Below are 16,232 nucleotides of genomic sequence, written 5' to 3' on the forward strand. Positions count from 1 at the left end.
TTACTTAATACCCAGTTCGATGGCTACAATAAAAACTAAATAAAAATAACAAGTGTTGATGAGAATGTGGAGAAACTGGAACCCTCCTACATTACTGGTGGGAATATAAAATTGTGCAGAAGCTATGAAAAACAGTTTGGTGATTCCTCAAGAAGTTAAACATAAAATTTATCATATAACCCAGTAATCCCACTCTAGGTATATACCCAAAAGAACTGAAAACTGGTGTTCAAAAAAACCAGTCCTGGCTGGTGTGGTTAAGTAGTTAGAGCATCAGCCTCCACACTGAAGGGTCTCAGGCTCGATTCCCAGTAAGGGCACGTACCTGGGTTGCAGTTTTGATCCCTGGCCTCAGTCAGGGCATGTGCAAGGAATAACCTGTCAATGTGTTTCTCTCACATTGATGTTTCTCCTCTTCCCCACCCCCACCTCCCCCACTCCCTTCCATTCTCTAAAAAAAAAAAAAAAAAATCAATGGAAAAAATATCCTTAGGTGAGGATTAACAAATAAAAATTAAATAAAAACCTGTACATAAATGCTCATAGCAATACTATTTGCATTAGCCAAAAGGTAGAAAACAACCCAAATGTCCATCAGATGAAAAGTTGATAAATAAAATGTAGTATATTCATACAATGGAATTTTATTTAGCCAGAAAAAGAAATGTAATCTGATACACACTACAACATGGATGAACCTTGAAAACATTTTGCTATGTGAAGGCAGACAAAAATATCCACAAATAGTATGTGTCCATTTATATGAAATATTTAAAATAGGCAAATCCATAAGGACAAAAAGCAGATTTATGGGTGCCAGGAACTGAGAGGAAGGAGGAGTAGGAAGTGATTGCTTAATGGGCATAGGGTTTCCTTTGGGATGATGATAAACGTGCTGAACATCAGTGAACATCAGTGCTGATCGTTGCACAATACTGTCAATGAACTAAATGTCACCAGTGATAAATTTTATGTTATGTGTATTTTGCCCCAATAAAAAAAAATTCCATTTCCTATAAATATTTCTTTATATTGACCTGCTGGGGCAATATTTTGCTATAATAAATTATTAAAATATTTCAAGAAATTACTTTCTAGACTTCCGGTCAAGATGGCGGTATAGGTAAACGCGGTATCGCGTCCTCCCACAACCACATCAAAGTTTCAACTAAACTACAGAACAACCATCATGCAAAACCACCTGAAATCAAACTGAATGGAAGTCCTACAACTACGGAATTAAAGAAGCAGCCACATCGAGACTGGTAGGAGGGGCAGAGGCACAATGGCTGGTCCCACACCCACGTGTGGCGGATAAAAATAAGGATACCTCGGCTGGGAAGGTCCTCCCTGATGTCCCACATCAGGCGCCCCGCTCAGGGTTCCAGTGCCAGGAAAAGAATCCCCATAACTTCTGGCTGGAAAAACCAGCGGGAACTTAGGCTCAGGGAGGCTGAGGCAGCCAGAGCCCCAGGCAGCTCCTTAAAGGGCCCGAGCATGGACTTATCAGACTCACTCCCTCTAAGCTTGGAGGGGAGGCAGCTTGAGGGGTGCCAGAGACATACAGGGAAGAGCTGAGCTGTTTGGCATTGGAGCAAGGGCTGGAGAGGGGGCTTTCTCGGGGACAAACGTGCTATCAGAGGCCTTTGTTCCTTTGGTGAGCCCTCCCCTGGGGCAGCAGACAGTCGCCATATCTGGGACTCCAGCAACTTAGCTCATACAGGTTGCCCCACCCTGGTGATTCCCTGAGGCCCTGCCCCACCCAACTTTCAGGCCCACCCACGCTGTCGCCAGTTGCTTAACCATAGGATTAGCCTGCCTTGGATCCTGCTTCAGGTTTTCCTAAATTCTTTCAAACAAGCAGCATCTGGTCTCAGCTAGCCCCATACCTCTCGTTAAGTAATACATAGAAACAAACACAGGAGGCAGCCAAAATGAGGAGACAAAGAAACAGGCCCCAAATGAACGAAAAGAAAAAATCTCCAGGAAAAAAAACTAAGTAAAATGGAGATAATCAACCTAACAGATGCTGAGTTCAAAATACTGCTTATAAGGATGCTCAATGAACTTAGTGAGAACCTCAGCGAACTTAGTGAGGGCCTCAGGAGCATAAAAAAAGGACCAGTAAGAAATGAAGGATGCACAGTCAGAAATGAAGGAGGCACTAACTGAAATAAAGAATAATTTACACAGATTCAATAGTAGAGTAGGTAAAGCCAAGAAGCAAACCATCAATTTGGAATCTAAGGAAGCAAAAAACACCCAATCAGAACAGCAAAAAGAAAAAAGAAACCAAAAAAATGAGGATAGTGTAAGGAGCCTCTGGGACAACTTCAAGGGTACCAACATTCACATCTTGGGGGTGCCAGAAGGAGAAGAGAGAGAACGAGAAATCAAAAACCTTTTGAAACAATAATGGCAGAAAACTTCCCTCACTTGGTGAAGGAAACAGACATACAAGTCCAGGAAGCACAGAGAGTCCCAAACAAGATGTACCCCAAGAGGCCCACACCAAGACGCATCATCATCAAAATGCAAAAGGTTCAAGACAAAGAGAGAATCTTAAAAGCGGCAAGAAAAAAGCAGTTAGTTTGCCCTGGCCAGTGTGGCTCAGCGGTTAGAGTGTTGACCTGCGGTCCGGAGAGACCCGGGTTCGGTTCCCGCTAAGGGCATGTACTTCGGTTGCAGTTTGTCCCCGGCCCTGGTTGGTCGTGCGGGTGGCAGCCACTCGATGTGTCCCTTCACGTCGATGTTTCTCACTCTCTCTCCCTTCCTCTCTCTCCCTCCCACTCTATCTGTACAAAAAATGGAAAAATATCCTCGGGTGAGGATAAAAAAAAAAAAGCAGTTAGTTTCCTACAAGGGAGTTCTTTTGATTTCTCAAAAGAAACTTTGCAGGCCAGAAGGGAGTGGCAAGAAATATTCAAAGTGATGAAAAGCAAGAACCTACAACCAAGATTACTCTATCCTGCAAAGCTGTCATTTAGAATCGATGGCCATATAGTGTTTCCCAGACAAGAAAAAGTTAAAGGAGTTCATCACCACCAAACCGTTATATGAAATATTGAAGGGTCTTTTTGAAGAAAAAGATAAAATATATGAACAAAGAAAATGGCAATGAATACATATCTATTGACAATGAAATCTACAAACAGAACAGAAACATTCTCATAGATACAGAGAACATTTTGTTGGTTGCAAGATGAGAGGGGGGTTGGGGGAATGGGTGAAAAAAGTGAAGGGATTAAGAAGAACAAATTGGTTGCTAGACTGACAAACCTCAAAAAGAAGGGGTTTAGAGGGTGGGAAGAAATAAACCAAAGAACTTACATGCATAACCAATGGACACAGACAAGAGTGTGGGAAAAGGCAGGAGGGGGGCGGGAGTGGGAGGGAGGGGGTCAATGGGAGAAAAATGAGGAACATCTGTAATACATTCAACAATAAAGATAATAAATAAATAAATAGAAGTTACTTTCTAGTTAAGAGACTAGAAAGGACAGAACTACCTAATGGTGCATGTTTAAAGAAGAGCTTTCACTGCACTCGCAGAGAACAGTTATGAACTCTCCAAACATCTCTTACCATCTTTCTTCCTCCTAACTTCCAGGTCTTTTTGTTTAGTGATTTGTTCTGAGACTAGTTAGAGAAATTAAAAGTTGATATTGGCTATTTAGAATGGAAGGATTAATAAACCAAATAGTAAAAGGTTGCCTGAAGGCAAAAAAGAAAAACCATAGAGTCTAGGTTACAGTTTAAAACTCTTCTCTCCCTGAGTACATCAAATAAGACAATGAAACACTGGGAGAGTGTTGCATGAACTGGGAGAGCATATCTATATGTTTATTCCTTGAAAACATTTGTTTTAATCAGACAAAGAAAGTATTGTTTTTACAGAGACAAAGATGTGAAATAAGGTCCTTCTTATATAGTAATCTTTTTTATTGTTAATCTTCACCTGAGGATTTTTAGAGAGAGTGGAAGAGAGGGAGGAAGAGGTAGGGGGAGTGAGGGGGAAAGGAGGAGAGGGACAGAGAGAGGGAGAGAACAAGAGAGAGAGAGAGAGAGAGAGAGAAACATCAATGAGAGAGAGACACATGGATTGGTTGCTTCTCACATGTGCCCCTACCGGGGATGGGGGATTGAACCTGCAACCCAGATACGTGCCCTTGACCAGGAATCAAACCCGAGACCCTTCAGTGTGTGGGCCAATGCTCTAACCATGGAGACCACTGTGCAGGGCTTAAAGGGTAATCTTAGAGGTTTACTTACATCATAATAATAAAAGTTCCCAATAAAAACTAAACAGCTTGAATAACTTAATTATAAGACCACCTATTCAAGCAAAATAAAATAAACACTTACCTCGTCTATAACTTTTGAAAACTGTTGCAAAGTAGAGCTCATAACTTCATCATCACCCCCCAAAGGAAAATGCTGAAAGGTGAGAAACAGAGATGAGGTAAAGAATCAATGTTGTATGTCTTCTGTAATGACATTATAATTTACTTTTCAATAACTTCAGAAAACTTCTAAAATTTTGAATAAGCTCTGAAAGTATCTTTTGTTAATATATTTTTATTGATTTTCTTTAGAGAGAGAGATAGAAACATCAATGTGAGAAAGATACATCCATCGACTGCCTCATGCATGCCCCCTACTGGGGATAGAGCCAGCAACCCCGGCAAGTTTCCTGACCGGGAATCAAACTGGGACCTTTCAGTCCACGGGACGATGCTCAATCCACTGAGCCACACCAGCTGGGCTAAAAATACCATTTTAATAAACTAGTATAAGTCATATAATTACTAAACATTAATTATAATGTTGCTAAGCAACCAATTAACATGGTATATAAGAATGCACACCATACTTGGAGTTCAAAGATTTGGTATTTAGCTCCTCCAATAACCAGCTGTGTAACTTAAGCAAGCTTCAGTTTCTTAATTTGTAAAAAGAACAGAGGTCAATTAGATAACCTCTGTATCTAACACTAAATCATTAAAATTAGATATGAGTGCTAATGAAATTTCAATGGCATATAAAAATTCTGTGAATTCAACAAAGCTTAGGATTCTTTTTTTTTTAATCCTCACCCGAGGACATTTTTCCATTTTTTGCTCAGATAGAGTGGGAGGGGGAGAGAGAGAGAAAAAAACATCGATGTGAAAGGGACACATTGAGTGGTTGCCATCCACACGACCCAACCAGGGCTGGGGACAAACTGCAACCGAGGTACGTGCCCCTAACGGGAACTGAACCCAGGTCTCTCTGGACCACAGGCCAACACTCTAACTGCTGAGCCAAACCGCCCAGGGCAAAAAGCTTAGGATTCTTGATGAGAAATTCTACTTAACTATACAGGCACTGCATATTTTAAATTATGCTTTTAAAACTCTCATATACAGTACCTGTTTTTCATATTCTTTTAAAAGTTTTGATGTCAGGTGTGTTGCTGCACTTAATTCATTCTATAAAAAAAGATTAATTCAAATTAATGCAATATTCCTGGTAAGAAAAAAAGTTTTAGTTGAAGATACCTACAGCACTTTTATTTATTACTTAACATAAAACACTGTACAACATGTTCTCTAAACCCCTCACTAAATCACTGGAAAGAGAACTACCATTAAAGTGCTAAAAGGAAACTCATACCATGAAATATACACCATCAACAGAGGGGTCAGCAGTGTTCCCAGTGTGTGCTTGTTTTTAACTAATAAAAACTAAGCATTAAATTAAATATTGTTAAAGCTTTAAAGCTAGAAGTAAACTGTACATATCTTAGCAAAATCTTAAGAGAGTCTACATTGACAACTGATTATCCCTCTCTCTAGATGCTGATACTAGACCATGATAAGCATTTAATAACATACAACCAAAATGTGGTCAACCTAGTCATAAAATATAGCAACAGAGCCATATGAAGAAAATATTTTTTAATTTAAAGGGTTTTTCTCAGTGATGACAAAAATAACATTTCTTTTACATATCAATCTGTGATCAGAAATCCAATCCTGAGAGACCAATCAGAAGAAAAAAATAACTATCACAACAACCTTTAAATACATAATGAAAATGTAAGTCCAGAAAGAAAATTAGAAGGGAAAAAAATGAGTATACTTAATTAATCCCAAAGAAAGTTTATTATAGAACCCGGGTTGTTGTTAAGGCTTATAATTAATTTCATAAACAAAGTCTCAAATCTTATTCCTGTTCAACAAAAAAATCTAGTCCTTTCTATTTTCTTAAATTCATCTCCTGTGCCCCAGAGTTACATCCAATTTTTATTACCTTCTATTAACTAAATAGAGGCAAAATACAAATACTCTGTTCAAAAAGAGGAGGAAGTATTCCATAAGATTTAAAAGCATGATTAGGGAACATATGAGTGACAATATGGAGTTTTCAGTCAAATCTTAGGCAAAGGTCATTATCAGTAAGTGTCAATAAGAAAGCCCTTACTGGGTATGGGGAGGAGGGACAGATGCTTCAATCTTCATAACTTTTGTAGTACTACAAACTATACGTTAGTAACTGAAATGTGAGCTCTGTAATACAAAATACTTAATGTTCATTTATCCATTCAACAGGTATTTATTATTAAGAGCCCAGGTCAGCACTAGGCACCAGTAAAACAACACAGGAACTATCTCTGGGATTAAAGATTCATTTTTAAAAAGCACTGAGTCAGCCTTTAGCTTTTTACCTGTGCATCATAAATCCGACGCATAGCTTGATACAACTGGTTCATATAGTTGGAAATAGCTGTAGCATCTTCTTCAAATACACCCAGTAAAGACCTTGTCTGTGTAAAATAAAAGCAGTAAGTCTGTGTTAACCATTATATAAAGCAGATGGGATTTGTTTTCTAAAGGAAAAATCCTAGAATATCAGAGCTCTAATTATTCTGAGTTTTAATCTATTTTCTCTTTTGATAGTAATGCCAAGATGTCGAGATTCTTTGTTCTCAATTTCACTTCATTAAAACAGAGGGATTTTCCAAATACATCACACAAACTTTAGAAGGAACAACAAAGATGTATTTTTATGAAGTAAAACATCTGTAATTAAACTAAGAACAGACCAACAGAAATGTTCAAGGCTAAATTAACAGTATTCCATGTACAGATATTTTAAATGTCTTATTTCAGGATAACTTAGTATGATTATTTCTTTTTCTTTGGAGTGCCAAACCCCTCCCCATCCTAACCCAAAAATAATAACCATAGTGCTCCTCTCCAACATGGCTTATAAAACATTAACTATGTTTTTCTGAGTGCAAAATATGGGATATCGTTTTTCTCCTTTTTCCTTTTAATCCTCACCCAAAGATTTTTCTATTTATCATCAGATAGAGTGGGAGCAACGCGGGGCGGGGGGACACATCCATGTGAGAGAAACACATCAACTGGTTGCCTCCTGTACGGCCTGACCAGGGCCTGGGACAAACCACAACCGAGGTATGTGCCCTTGACCGGAATCAAACCCAAGACTCATTGGTCCACAAGCCAAGGCTCAAACCACTGAGCCAAACCGGCCAGGGCTATTTTTCTCCTTTATTCTCCTTTATACATTTCTATATTGTTAAGCTTTTTTTCCCCAATGAGCATGCAAAAATTATCTTTGTTTTAACAGGAAAAAACTTATAGGTAAATTTAAGACTGTCAATAAAAAAGATCAGAGATAAGGAAACTCAGCATATCAAGGCAAAGTATGCTCACCTTTTTATACCTCAAAGGCAGGGAAAAATTAAAATACCAAAAACTACTGCCATAATTGCAGCTTAAAATCTAAATGATGACCTTGCATTTTCATTCTATAAATATTATCTCAACCTTAAAAGCTGGTTTTTAAAAATCAACTTAGTTCTTAGCTTCCTATTTTCAGAAGAAACTAAGTGAATACATTTATTTTTATTACTTATTTTTGTTACAGATGTTTCTCCTTTTCCCCCCACAGACACCCTCCTCCCATTTCCGCCACCCCCCCCCCCCCAGCATTGTTGTCTATATCCATTGGTTATACTTACATACATAAGTTCTTTGGTTTATCTCTTCCCTTCTCCTGCCCCCCTCCTCTGAAGTTGTCAGTCTGAACCCTACTTCTTTTTTTAATAAACATAGACTTTTTATTTTATTTTCCATTTATCTTCAGTTAGAACGGGAGGGAGAGAGGGAGAAAGTGGTTGCCACCCACACAACCCCAACAGGGGCCAGGGACGAACGGCAACTGAGGTATGTGCCCTTAGCGGAAACTGAACCCGGGACTCTCGAGTCCGCGGGCCGATGCTCTAACCGCTGAGCCAAACCGGCCAGGGCCTGAACCCTACTTCTATGTCTCTGGGTCTATTTTGTTCATCATCTTATTTTGGTCATTATATTCCACAAATAAGTGAGATCATGTGATACTTGTCTTTCTCTGACTAGTTTATTTTGCTTAGCATAATACTCTCCAGGTCCATCCATGTCATCTCAAAGGATAAGAGACCTTTCTTACAGCTACACAGTATTCCATTGTGTATATGTACCACAGCTTTTTTATCCACTCATCTATTGATGGACACGTGGGCTGTATCCAGATCTTAGCAATTGTAAATAGTGTTGCTATGAACATAGAGATGCATATATTCTTTCTGATTGGTGTTTCAGGCTTAGGATATATCCTAGAAGTGGGCTCATTGGGTCAAATAGCAGTTCAATTTTTAATTTTTTGAGGAAACACCATACTGTTTTCCATAGCGGCTGCACCAGTCTTCATGCCCACCACAAAATCACCCTGGATGATTTGGTTCAGTGGTTAGAACATCAGCCCTCGGACCAAAGAGTCTCGGGTTCGATTCCAATCAAGGGCACATAACTCGGTTATGGTTCATCCCTGGTCCTGGTTGGGGTTGTGCAGGAGGCAACCAATCAATGTGTCTCTCACATCTCTCTCTCACTCTCTGCCTCTCCCTCCCGCTCTATCTGAAGATAAATGGAAAAATATCCTTAGGTGAGGAAAAAAAAAAAAAGGCACAGATACCCTGGCCAGTTTGGCTCAGTGGTTGGAGCGTCAGCCTGTGGTCCAGAGAGACCCGGGTCCGGTTTCTGCTAAGGGCACATACCTTGGTTGCAGTTTGTCCCCGGCCCTGGTTGGGTCATGTGGGTGGCAACCATTTGATGTGTCCCTTTCACGTCGATGTTTTTTCTCTCTCGCTCTCTTCCTCCCACTCTATCTGAACAAAATATCAAAAAATGTCCTCAGGTGAGGATAAAAAAAAAAAATGGCACAAAATCATTGTGCCAGTATACAAAGTCCACGATCTCAGTCCTCTACTTCCCCATGCCCCAGAGATTTAGATCTGGCAGAATCTTTCGATTTTTTAGCTCTAGTGCCCCCCCCCCCTCCCACCTCTCAAAGTGCTATTTTAAAATGTAAAAAGAAAAGCAACAAGAAATCTTGTTTGGCTATGCCATTTTTAAGAAAAAAAAATCTGTCACTTGTTTCTTTTTTCCTCCAAAAAGTATCATTCTAATTCAAGGATTACATTTATATAAAAACTGCAATGGAACTAAATTTAAAACTTCATCTTGCCCTGGCCAGGTGGCTCAGTTGGTTGGAGTATCATCCCATACACAAAAAGGTTGCAGTCTGATCCCAGGTCAGGATGCATACAAGAGGCAACCAATCAATGTTTCTCTCTAGCATAGATGTTTCAGTCTGTCCTTTCCTCTCTCTCTAAAATCAATTTTATCCTCACCTGAGGACATTTTTTTTCCATTTTGTTGTTGTCGAATGCCTGCCTCCTGCATGACCCAACCAGGGCCAGGGACAAACTGCAGCTGAGGTACGTGCCCTTAGTGGGAACCGAACCCGGGCATCTATGGACTGCAGGCTGCCGCTCTAACGGCTGAGACAAACCGGCCAGGGCTAAAATCAATTTTAAAAAAACAGCCCTGGCTGGTTTGGCTCAGCAACTGGAGTGCTAGCCCGCAGATAGAAGGGTCTCGAGTTTGATTCCTGGTAAAGGGCACATACCTGGGTTGCAGGTTTGATCCCCAGCTCCAGTTGGGGTGGTGCAGGAGGAAACTAGTTGATGTGTCTCTCTCACATTGATGTTTCTTTCTCTCTCTCTCTCTCTCTCTCTCTCTCTCTTCCTCCCTCCTTCCCTTCCACTCTACCAAGGGAATCAATGGAGGGATATCCTCGGTGAAGATTAACAAAACAAAACAAAAACCCCACCAGATCCTCAAGTGATGATAAAAGAAAAAAAAAGAAAAAATATCATTTTAGCCTAAACAGGGTTAAAACAGGTTCCTAATTAAAACTAAAATATCAAGTTCAATGCTGTATGCTTGTTTAAAATTAGCAACTCACAAAAATAAAATCAATACCATTTCACTGAATCTATGATGGCATCCGCTGTGAGTTGCATCATTTTTTTTATACTACTAAAACAAACAAAACAATGCTGGCAATTAAGCTATTATTTAAGGTTTTCTTATGTCTTGAAATTTTTAATTTAAATTTTATGGAAACAGACCTTTAGACAGAATTTTATATATAATGCTCATATAAACAGGAAAACACAAGCAGCATACATTTATTTTTATTTATTTAGTTAATTGTTTTTCTTTACTGATTTTAGAGAGAGAAGAAGAGAGAAGGAGAGACAGAAACATCGATGAGAGAGAACATCAACTGGCCACCTCCTGCATGCCCCCCACTGGGGATGTGCCCTGACCAGGACTCAAACCAGTGACTGCTTGGGGCATGGGTCAATGCTCAACCACTGAGCCACACCCGCTGGTCAAGCAGCATAAATTTAATATAATCCCAAAATTTCTTCACAGAGTCCAATTCATGTGAGTCACTTTTTGATACAAGAGTCTTCAATATCTATGTTTTCTCATTCAAAACTATTCTGTGCCATGAGATGACAAATATTTCTTAGAAGTACTTCCACTTGTCTCCAATACAGGGTGGGGCAAAAGTAGGTTTACAGTTGTACAGTAATTAATAAATAATAATACAAGAATAAACTCTTGTACTCACAACTGTAAACCAACTTTTGCCCCACCCTTTATTTTCTTACAAGCCATTACTATACCTGCAACCTGGCATGTACCCTGACCTGCCACCTTTTGGTGTCCGGGACAATGCTCCAACCAACTGAGCTACACTGGCCAGGATCCAATCAGCAAGTTTTAATAGTGGCAATTGCTTCATCTCACCAGGTGTTAAAGGAATATTTTCAAACTGATAATGTTGTCAAAGTGATCTGTCGGCTGAACACTGAGAGGCTGCACTTGTCCAGTCAAGCCACTAAGAGAAACAATCAAGTGCATACATTTGTAGGTGATTACAAGTCAAAACATCACCAGCTGTAAGGACATCTCGTACAAAAGTGTGAAAATGTGTGTGTGTGTGGGGGGGGGGGAGTATGTATTATAATCTATGAATATTTCATATTATATCAAAGAAAGAAACTGGACTGGAGTTTGTCTTCACAGTTCTAGCATGAACTGATAAGATTATCGTTGATAAGATATTTATCTACATGTAAAATCAAGTATTTTTTAAAGATCATCTATTCTTACTAATTAGGAAGTTTCATTTTGTTTCTGATTTTCAAAACAATATATAAGCATGGACAAGGCATCTAGTATAGTCCTAAGATTTTTTGCCTCAATAGATGATCTTTTGCAGAATGGTGTGATTTGGGCAAGATAATTCTAAAAAAGGTTTATTTTTGTCTGCTAGATCTGAACTTGCAAATTCCTCCCTAATTTGATAATTACTGTAAATTAAACCTAAAAAGAGAATAAGTGTAATTCAGGATAGTCTTTCACAATTCCCTAACTCTAACTTTTTCACATTGCAACTGTCAGACTATTTTATTTTTTTAAAAAATTGTTTTAATCCTCACCCGAGGATATTTTTACATTTATCTTCAGACAGAGTGGGAGGGAGGGAGAGAGAGAGAGAGAAACATCGATGTGAGAGAAACACATCGACTGGTTGCCACCTGTACGAACCCGAACCGGGGCCAGGGACAAACCACATCCAAGGTATGTGCCCTTGGCCAGAATCAAACCCAGGAATCCCCAGTCCACAGGGCGATGCTCTAACCACTGAGCCAAACCAGCCAATGCTGTCAGGCTATTTTTAAATGATTAGAATCAAATGATCTAATAAAAACTTATATCAGGAGCTTTAAAAGGTTCCATACTCTGTTACTTGACTTCTTGGACTCTATCCTAGATAAACAGTCTAAAAAAGAACAAAAATTTATGTCCAAAAGCATGAATCTCAGCCCTGTATATAAAGCAAAATTTGGGAAAAAAGTCTAAAAGTCCAATAGGGTAACTGTTAAGTCAGTTAAGGAAACATGCAGCCTTTAAATTATTTTATTCAGAATGTAATAATACGTGAACATACTTAAGCTATAATGTTAAATTAAAGCCAAATAAAAATTGTATGCACAATATAATCTCAATTACATTAAAATGTTTAAGAAAAAAATTAGAAAAAAGAAAGCAAACTGTTAACAGGGTTTGCTACTAGGTACATGGCACATAACTGCTTTTATTTTTTCTGTACTTCCAATTTTTCTGAAGTTATTATTATTTTTATAACCAGGTACAAAAACAAAAACATTTACTATCTATAATAACTGTGATTCAAACTAGTTGAGTGACTTGCCTTAAAGCGGAAGGGACAAAGTGGCAGTGAAGATTAAAACCTTAGCACTGCCTGGCCAGTGTGGCTCAGTGGATTGAGCATCATCCCATGAACTGAGAAGTCCCAATTCAATTCCCAGTCAGGGCACATGCCTGGGTTTCAGGCTGAGTCCCCAGTTGGGGTCCTATAGGAAGCAGCTAATCAATGTTTCTCTCTCATATCGATGTTTCTATTTCTCTTTCACCTTCCTCTCACTCTAAAAAAAATTCAATAAAAATATAATAAAAAAAAAAAATCCCTAGCCCTGGCTGGGTAGCTCACTGGGTTAGAGCTCCATCCTAATACACCAAGGCTGTGGGTCTGATAGTTGGTCAGGGCTCATACAATGAATACATAAACACGTGGGAAAACAAATGGATGTTTCACTCTCTCCCTCCCTTCCTCTCTCTAAAATCAATAAACTTTTTTTTTTAAAGCTCTTATATCCTGAATCCCAGATCCAGGGCTTTCCATTCTGCCACATTTTCTCCCTAAGAATTACTTCCAAGTGTCTTCCCTTTCCAAATCCCAGCTGTCCCCAACTAATTTTCCCAATAAATGTTATCTAGTTCAAAATTATTACTTCTAGAGATTGGAATATCAATGTGGCTATTTCATTAAAAATTACGGTAGTCCAGCCAGAGTGGCTCAGTTGGTTGTCATCACATGCACTAAAAGGTCACTGGTTCAATTCCTGTCAGGGCACATGTCCAGGTTGTGGGCTGGATCTCCGGTAGGGGGCAGGCAGGAGGCAGCTGATCAGTATTTCTCCCTCATGTTGATGTTTCTTTCTCTCTCTCCCGCATCCCTTCCTCTCCCTCTAAAATCAATTAATAAACATATTTCAAAACATTTCTGTAATTACTGTAAAACTGATACTACTATGGCATTCTTGTAAAAAAAGAAAAAAAAACTAATAAACTAATGCTCAGGTTGTAAACTAATTGTGTGAAAAGTTCAAGAAATGAGTCAAGCCCTGGCCAGTTTGGCTCAGTGGTTAGAGTTTTGGTCCACGGTCCAGAAAGACCTGGGTTTGGTTCCCGCTACAGGCATGTACCTTGGTTGCAGTTTGTCCCCAGCCCTGGTTGGGGTCGTGCGGGTGGCAACCAGTCGATGTTTGTTTCTCTCTCTCTCTCTCTCTTTCTCTCTCTCGCTCTATGCAAAAATGTCCTCGGGTGAAGATTAAAAAAAAAAAGAAATGAGTCAAGAGATTATATCCTCTTCACAAGATATGGCCAGGGCACTGTACAACCCATCTGGAACTGTGTATAGTCTTCATGAGCTATAAAAGCCAGGCCAGGTAAATGAAGGGTAAGGCAACCTGTTGATTCTTAGATAATAAAAAAGTAGAAGCACAAAGTACACCTGACCAAATACATCCAACAAAATTTTTGCAAAATGTCTGAAACAAATATAGCTTAAAACTTTACACTACAGAAATTAAGAATTTGAACTGTTTATTTTAGCAGGCAAATTAGCCAAAAAGTGGGTTTCTCTTTGTGTCGGTATAGGCTGATAAGAGTATATTTATTACCAGCAGGCAACTGGCCTGTGAAGATAACTTTCAGCATAAAAAAAAAAATCAATTCCACAATCAGAGCCCAATTTCAACTTGGCAATTAAACTTGGCACAAGCCCTAGCTCAGTTGGTTGGAGCATCGTCCTAACATGCCAAGGTTGCAGGTTCCATCCCCAGTCAGGGCACATACAAGAATCAACCAATGAATACATGAATAAATGAAACAAATCCACATTTTTGTTTTGTTTTTTTCTTTCTCTCTTTCTAAAATCAATCAATTTCTTAATTAAAAAAAAAATCCACAGTACACGTTAGACTCAGGAAAGGGAGATCTAGTCCCTCCTGTTCTTTTGAGGCCATATTAAACTGCTAAGACACATGAAATACATGGAACTGTAGTTCTAAATGAACAACCCAGAACATTTTCTTCATTCTAAGTGGTACTCAACCATCAACGTGGTCTTAAATAGTTTAATTATGTAAGACAGACTTAAGGATGAAGTTTCTCTATGCAAGTTATTGTTCCCACGAACATGTTTTTCTCCCCTTTATTGATTTTAGAGAGAGGGAGAGAGAGATAGAAGCATTGATCAAAGAGAACATCAACTGGCCACCTCCTGGCTCCCCAGCTGGGAATCGGGCCCACAACCTGGGCATGTGTCCTGACCAGAAATCAAACGGGAGACCTCTTGCATAGGTCGTCGCTCAACCAACTGAGCCACACCTGCAGGACCCAACATGTTTTTAATATCGCTGCTTTCATTCTTCAGTACTGAAAACATAACAAATGTTGTCTTCCTAGATTGTCTTAAGCTAAAGCAATCACACCAGCATCATCAGCAAGCCGCAAAACACAGAACACAGGGCTTTTATTTTGATGAGTTTATCAGGGCTAAGTCTGCAAAGAGGCACAGCAGTGGTGGAGCCCGCGAAGGCGCGTCATCACACGCCCTGCACAGCCCGAGTGACAGCGGCTACAATCACGGCCACGACACTGGGCACACAAGACGAGGAGGGATCCAGGACCAAGACGGGATTCACCAAAGACTCTCCACATGGGCAAATGAACAGCCTTTCAGCATCTCCCTTAGAAAAACTATCCATCCCCTTCCCTAGCTTGATCAGAAATCATCAAATAAGTCTACTGGGTTCTTTCTCCTGCATTTTCCCCGAAGAGATTTTCGGGGAGAAAATTCCAGGATCGAGATTGATCACCTTACATCAGGGCGATAAAAACGCACCTTTCGACAAAAAGAAGGAAGCCCCGCGCACCTACGTGAACGCCGACGTCCCAGACCCCTCGCGAGGCTGTCGGCCTAGCGGTGCAGGCCCACGCGGGCCGCGGGCGGGAGGCCCGGCTTTAGTGGCTCTCGGCGTGGCCCGCCTTGGGCGGGGGCTCAGGGCGGCAGCGCCCCACTGGGCTGGGGCGGGCACCTGCGGCCGCGGCGACCTCAGGCTTGAGGTCGGCCCGCGCCGGTCCTTCCCTCGCCTCCCGCCGCCGCCCGCGCCTCACCTGCGGGCTGTCCTCCAGCGTCTCTTCGATAGGCAGCTTGTCGATCCCAGGCATCGTGGCGGAAGAAGGGCAGCGGCAGGAGACGCGGTGGCCGCCCACAGTTCCCCACGCCGACCCACCCACAGCAGCTGACCCCGACCCACCCTCTCCCGCAGGCTCTGCAGCCGCCCCGCCCGCACCCGCGCAGCCCTCGCTAGGAGCCAGACGGTCAGGCGGGAAATCCCGCCCCTTCGGTCTCCCTGCCCCGCCTCCCGGCACGCTCATTGGCTCTCGACGACGCCTGTCAGCGCGGTGGGGCTGGGCGCGAGGTTCCTTTGCCTCCTGGGGCTCTGCGGTGAGTGCGGGCCTCCCAGGCGGCGCTCCCACTTTCCAGCGGGCACCGACCGTGCGCGCTCGCGGGTCGGATGTAAATTGTGGGGGCCCGTCTCCCATCACCGCGTGCGTCGCCGGGAACCAGAGCTTCCAGCGAGGACAACATTGGGGATTTGGGGGCGG

General features: G+C 41.1%; 1 protein-coding gene across 2 annotated transcripts in view; it reads right to left on the minus strand.

Annotated features, from left to right (window-relative positions):
* Positions 1-15,933, minus strand: part of APPL1 (adaptor protein, phosphotyrosine interacting with PH domain and leucine zipper 1) — a 40,276-nt gene extending 24,343 nt beyond the window's left edge. The window contains exons 1-4 of one of the 2 annotated variants that reach the window (XM_036266981.1): positions 15,738-15,880; positions 6,710-6,808; positions 5,412-5,471; positions 4,366-4,437 (exon numbers count right to left, since the gene is read on the minus strand). In XM_036266981.1, the coding sequence (XP_036122874.1) occupies positions 4,366-4,437; positions 5,412-5,471; positions 6,710-6,808; positions 15,738-15,791 (285 nt within the window). In that variant the 5' untranslated portion in view covers positions 15,792-15,880. Of the gene's footprint in view, positions 1-4,365; positions 4,438-5,411; positions 5,472-6,709; positions 6,809-15,737 lie in introns of both variants that reach the window. The other variant, XM_036266979.1, reaches the window with a different exon arrangement.
* Positions 15,934-16,232: the final 299 nt, after the last annotated feature.

Source organism: Molossus molossus, unplaced genomic scaffold, assembly GCF_014108415.1.
Source record: "Molossus molossus isolate mMolMol1 unplaced genomic scaffold, mMolMol1.p scaffold_m16_p_18, whole genome shotgun sequence".
Taxonomy (NCBI): Eukaryota; Metazoa; Chordata; class Mammalia; order Chiroptera; family Molossidae; genus Molossus; species Molossus molossus.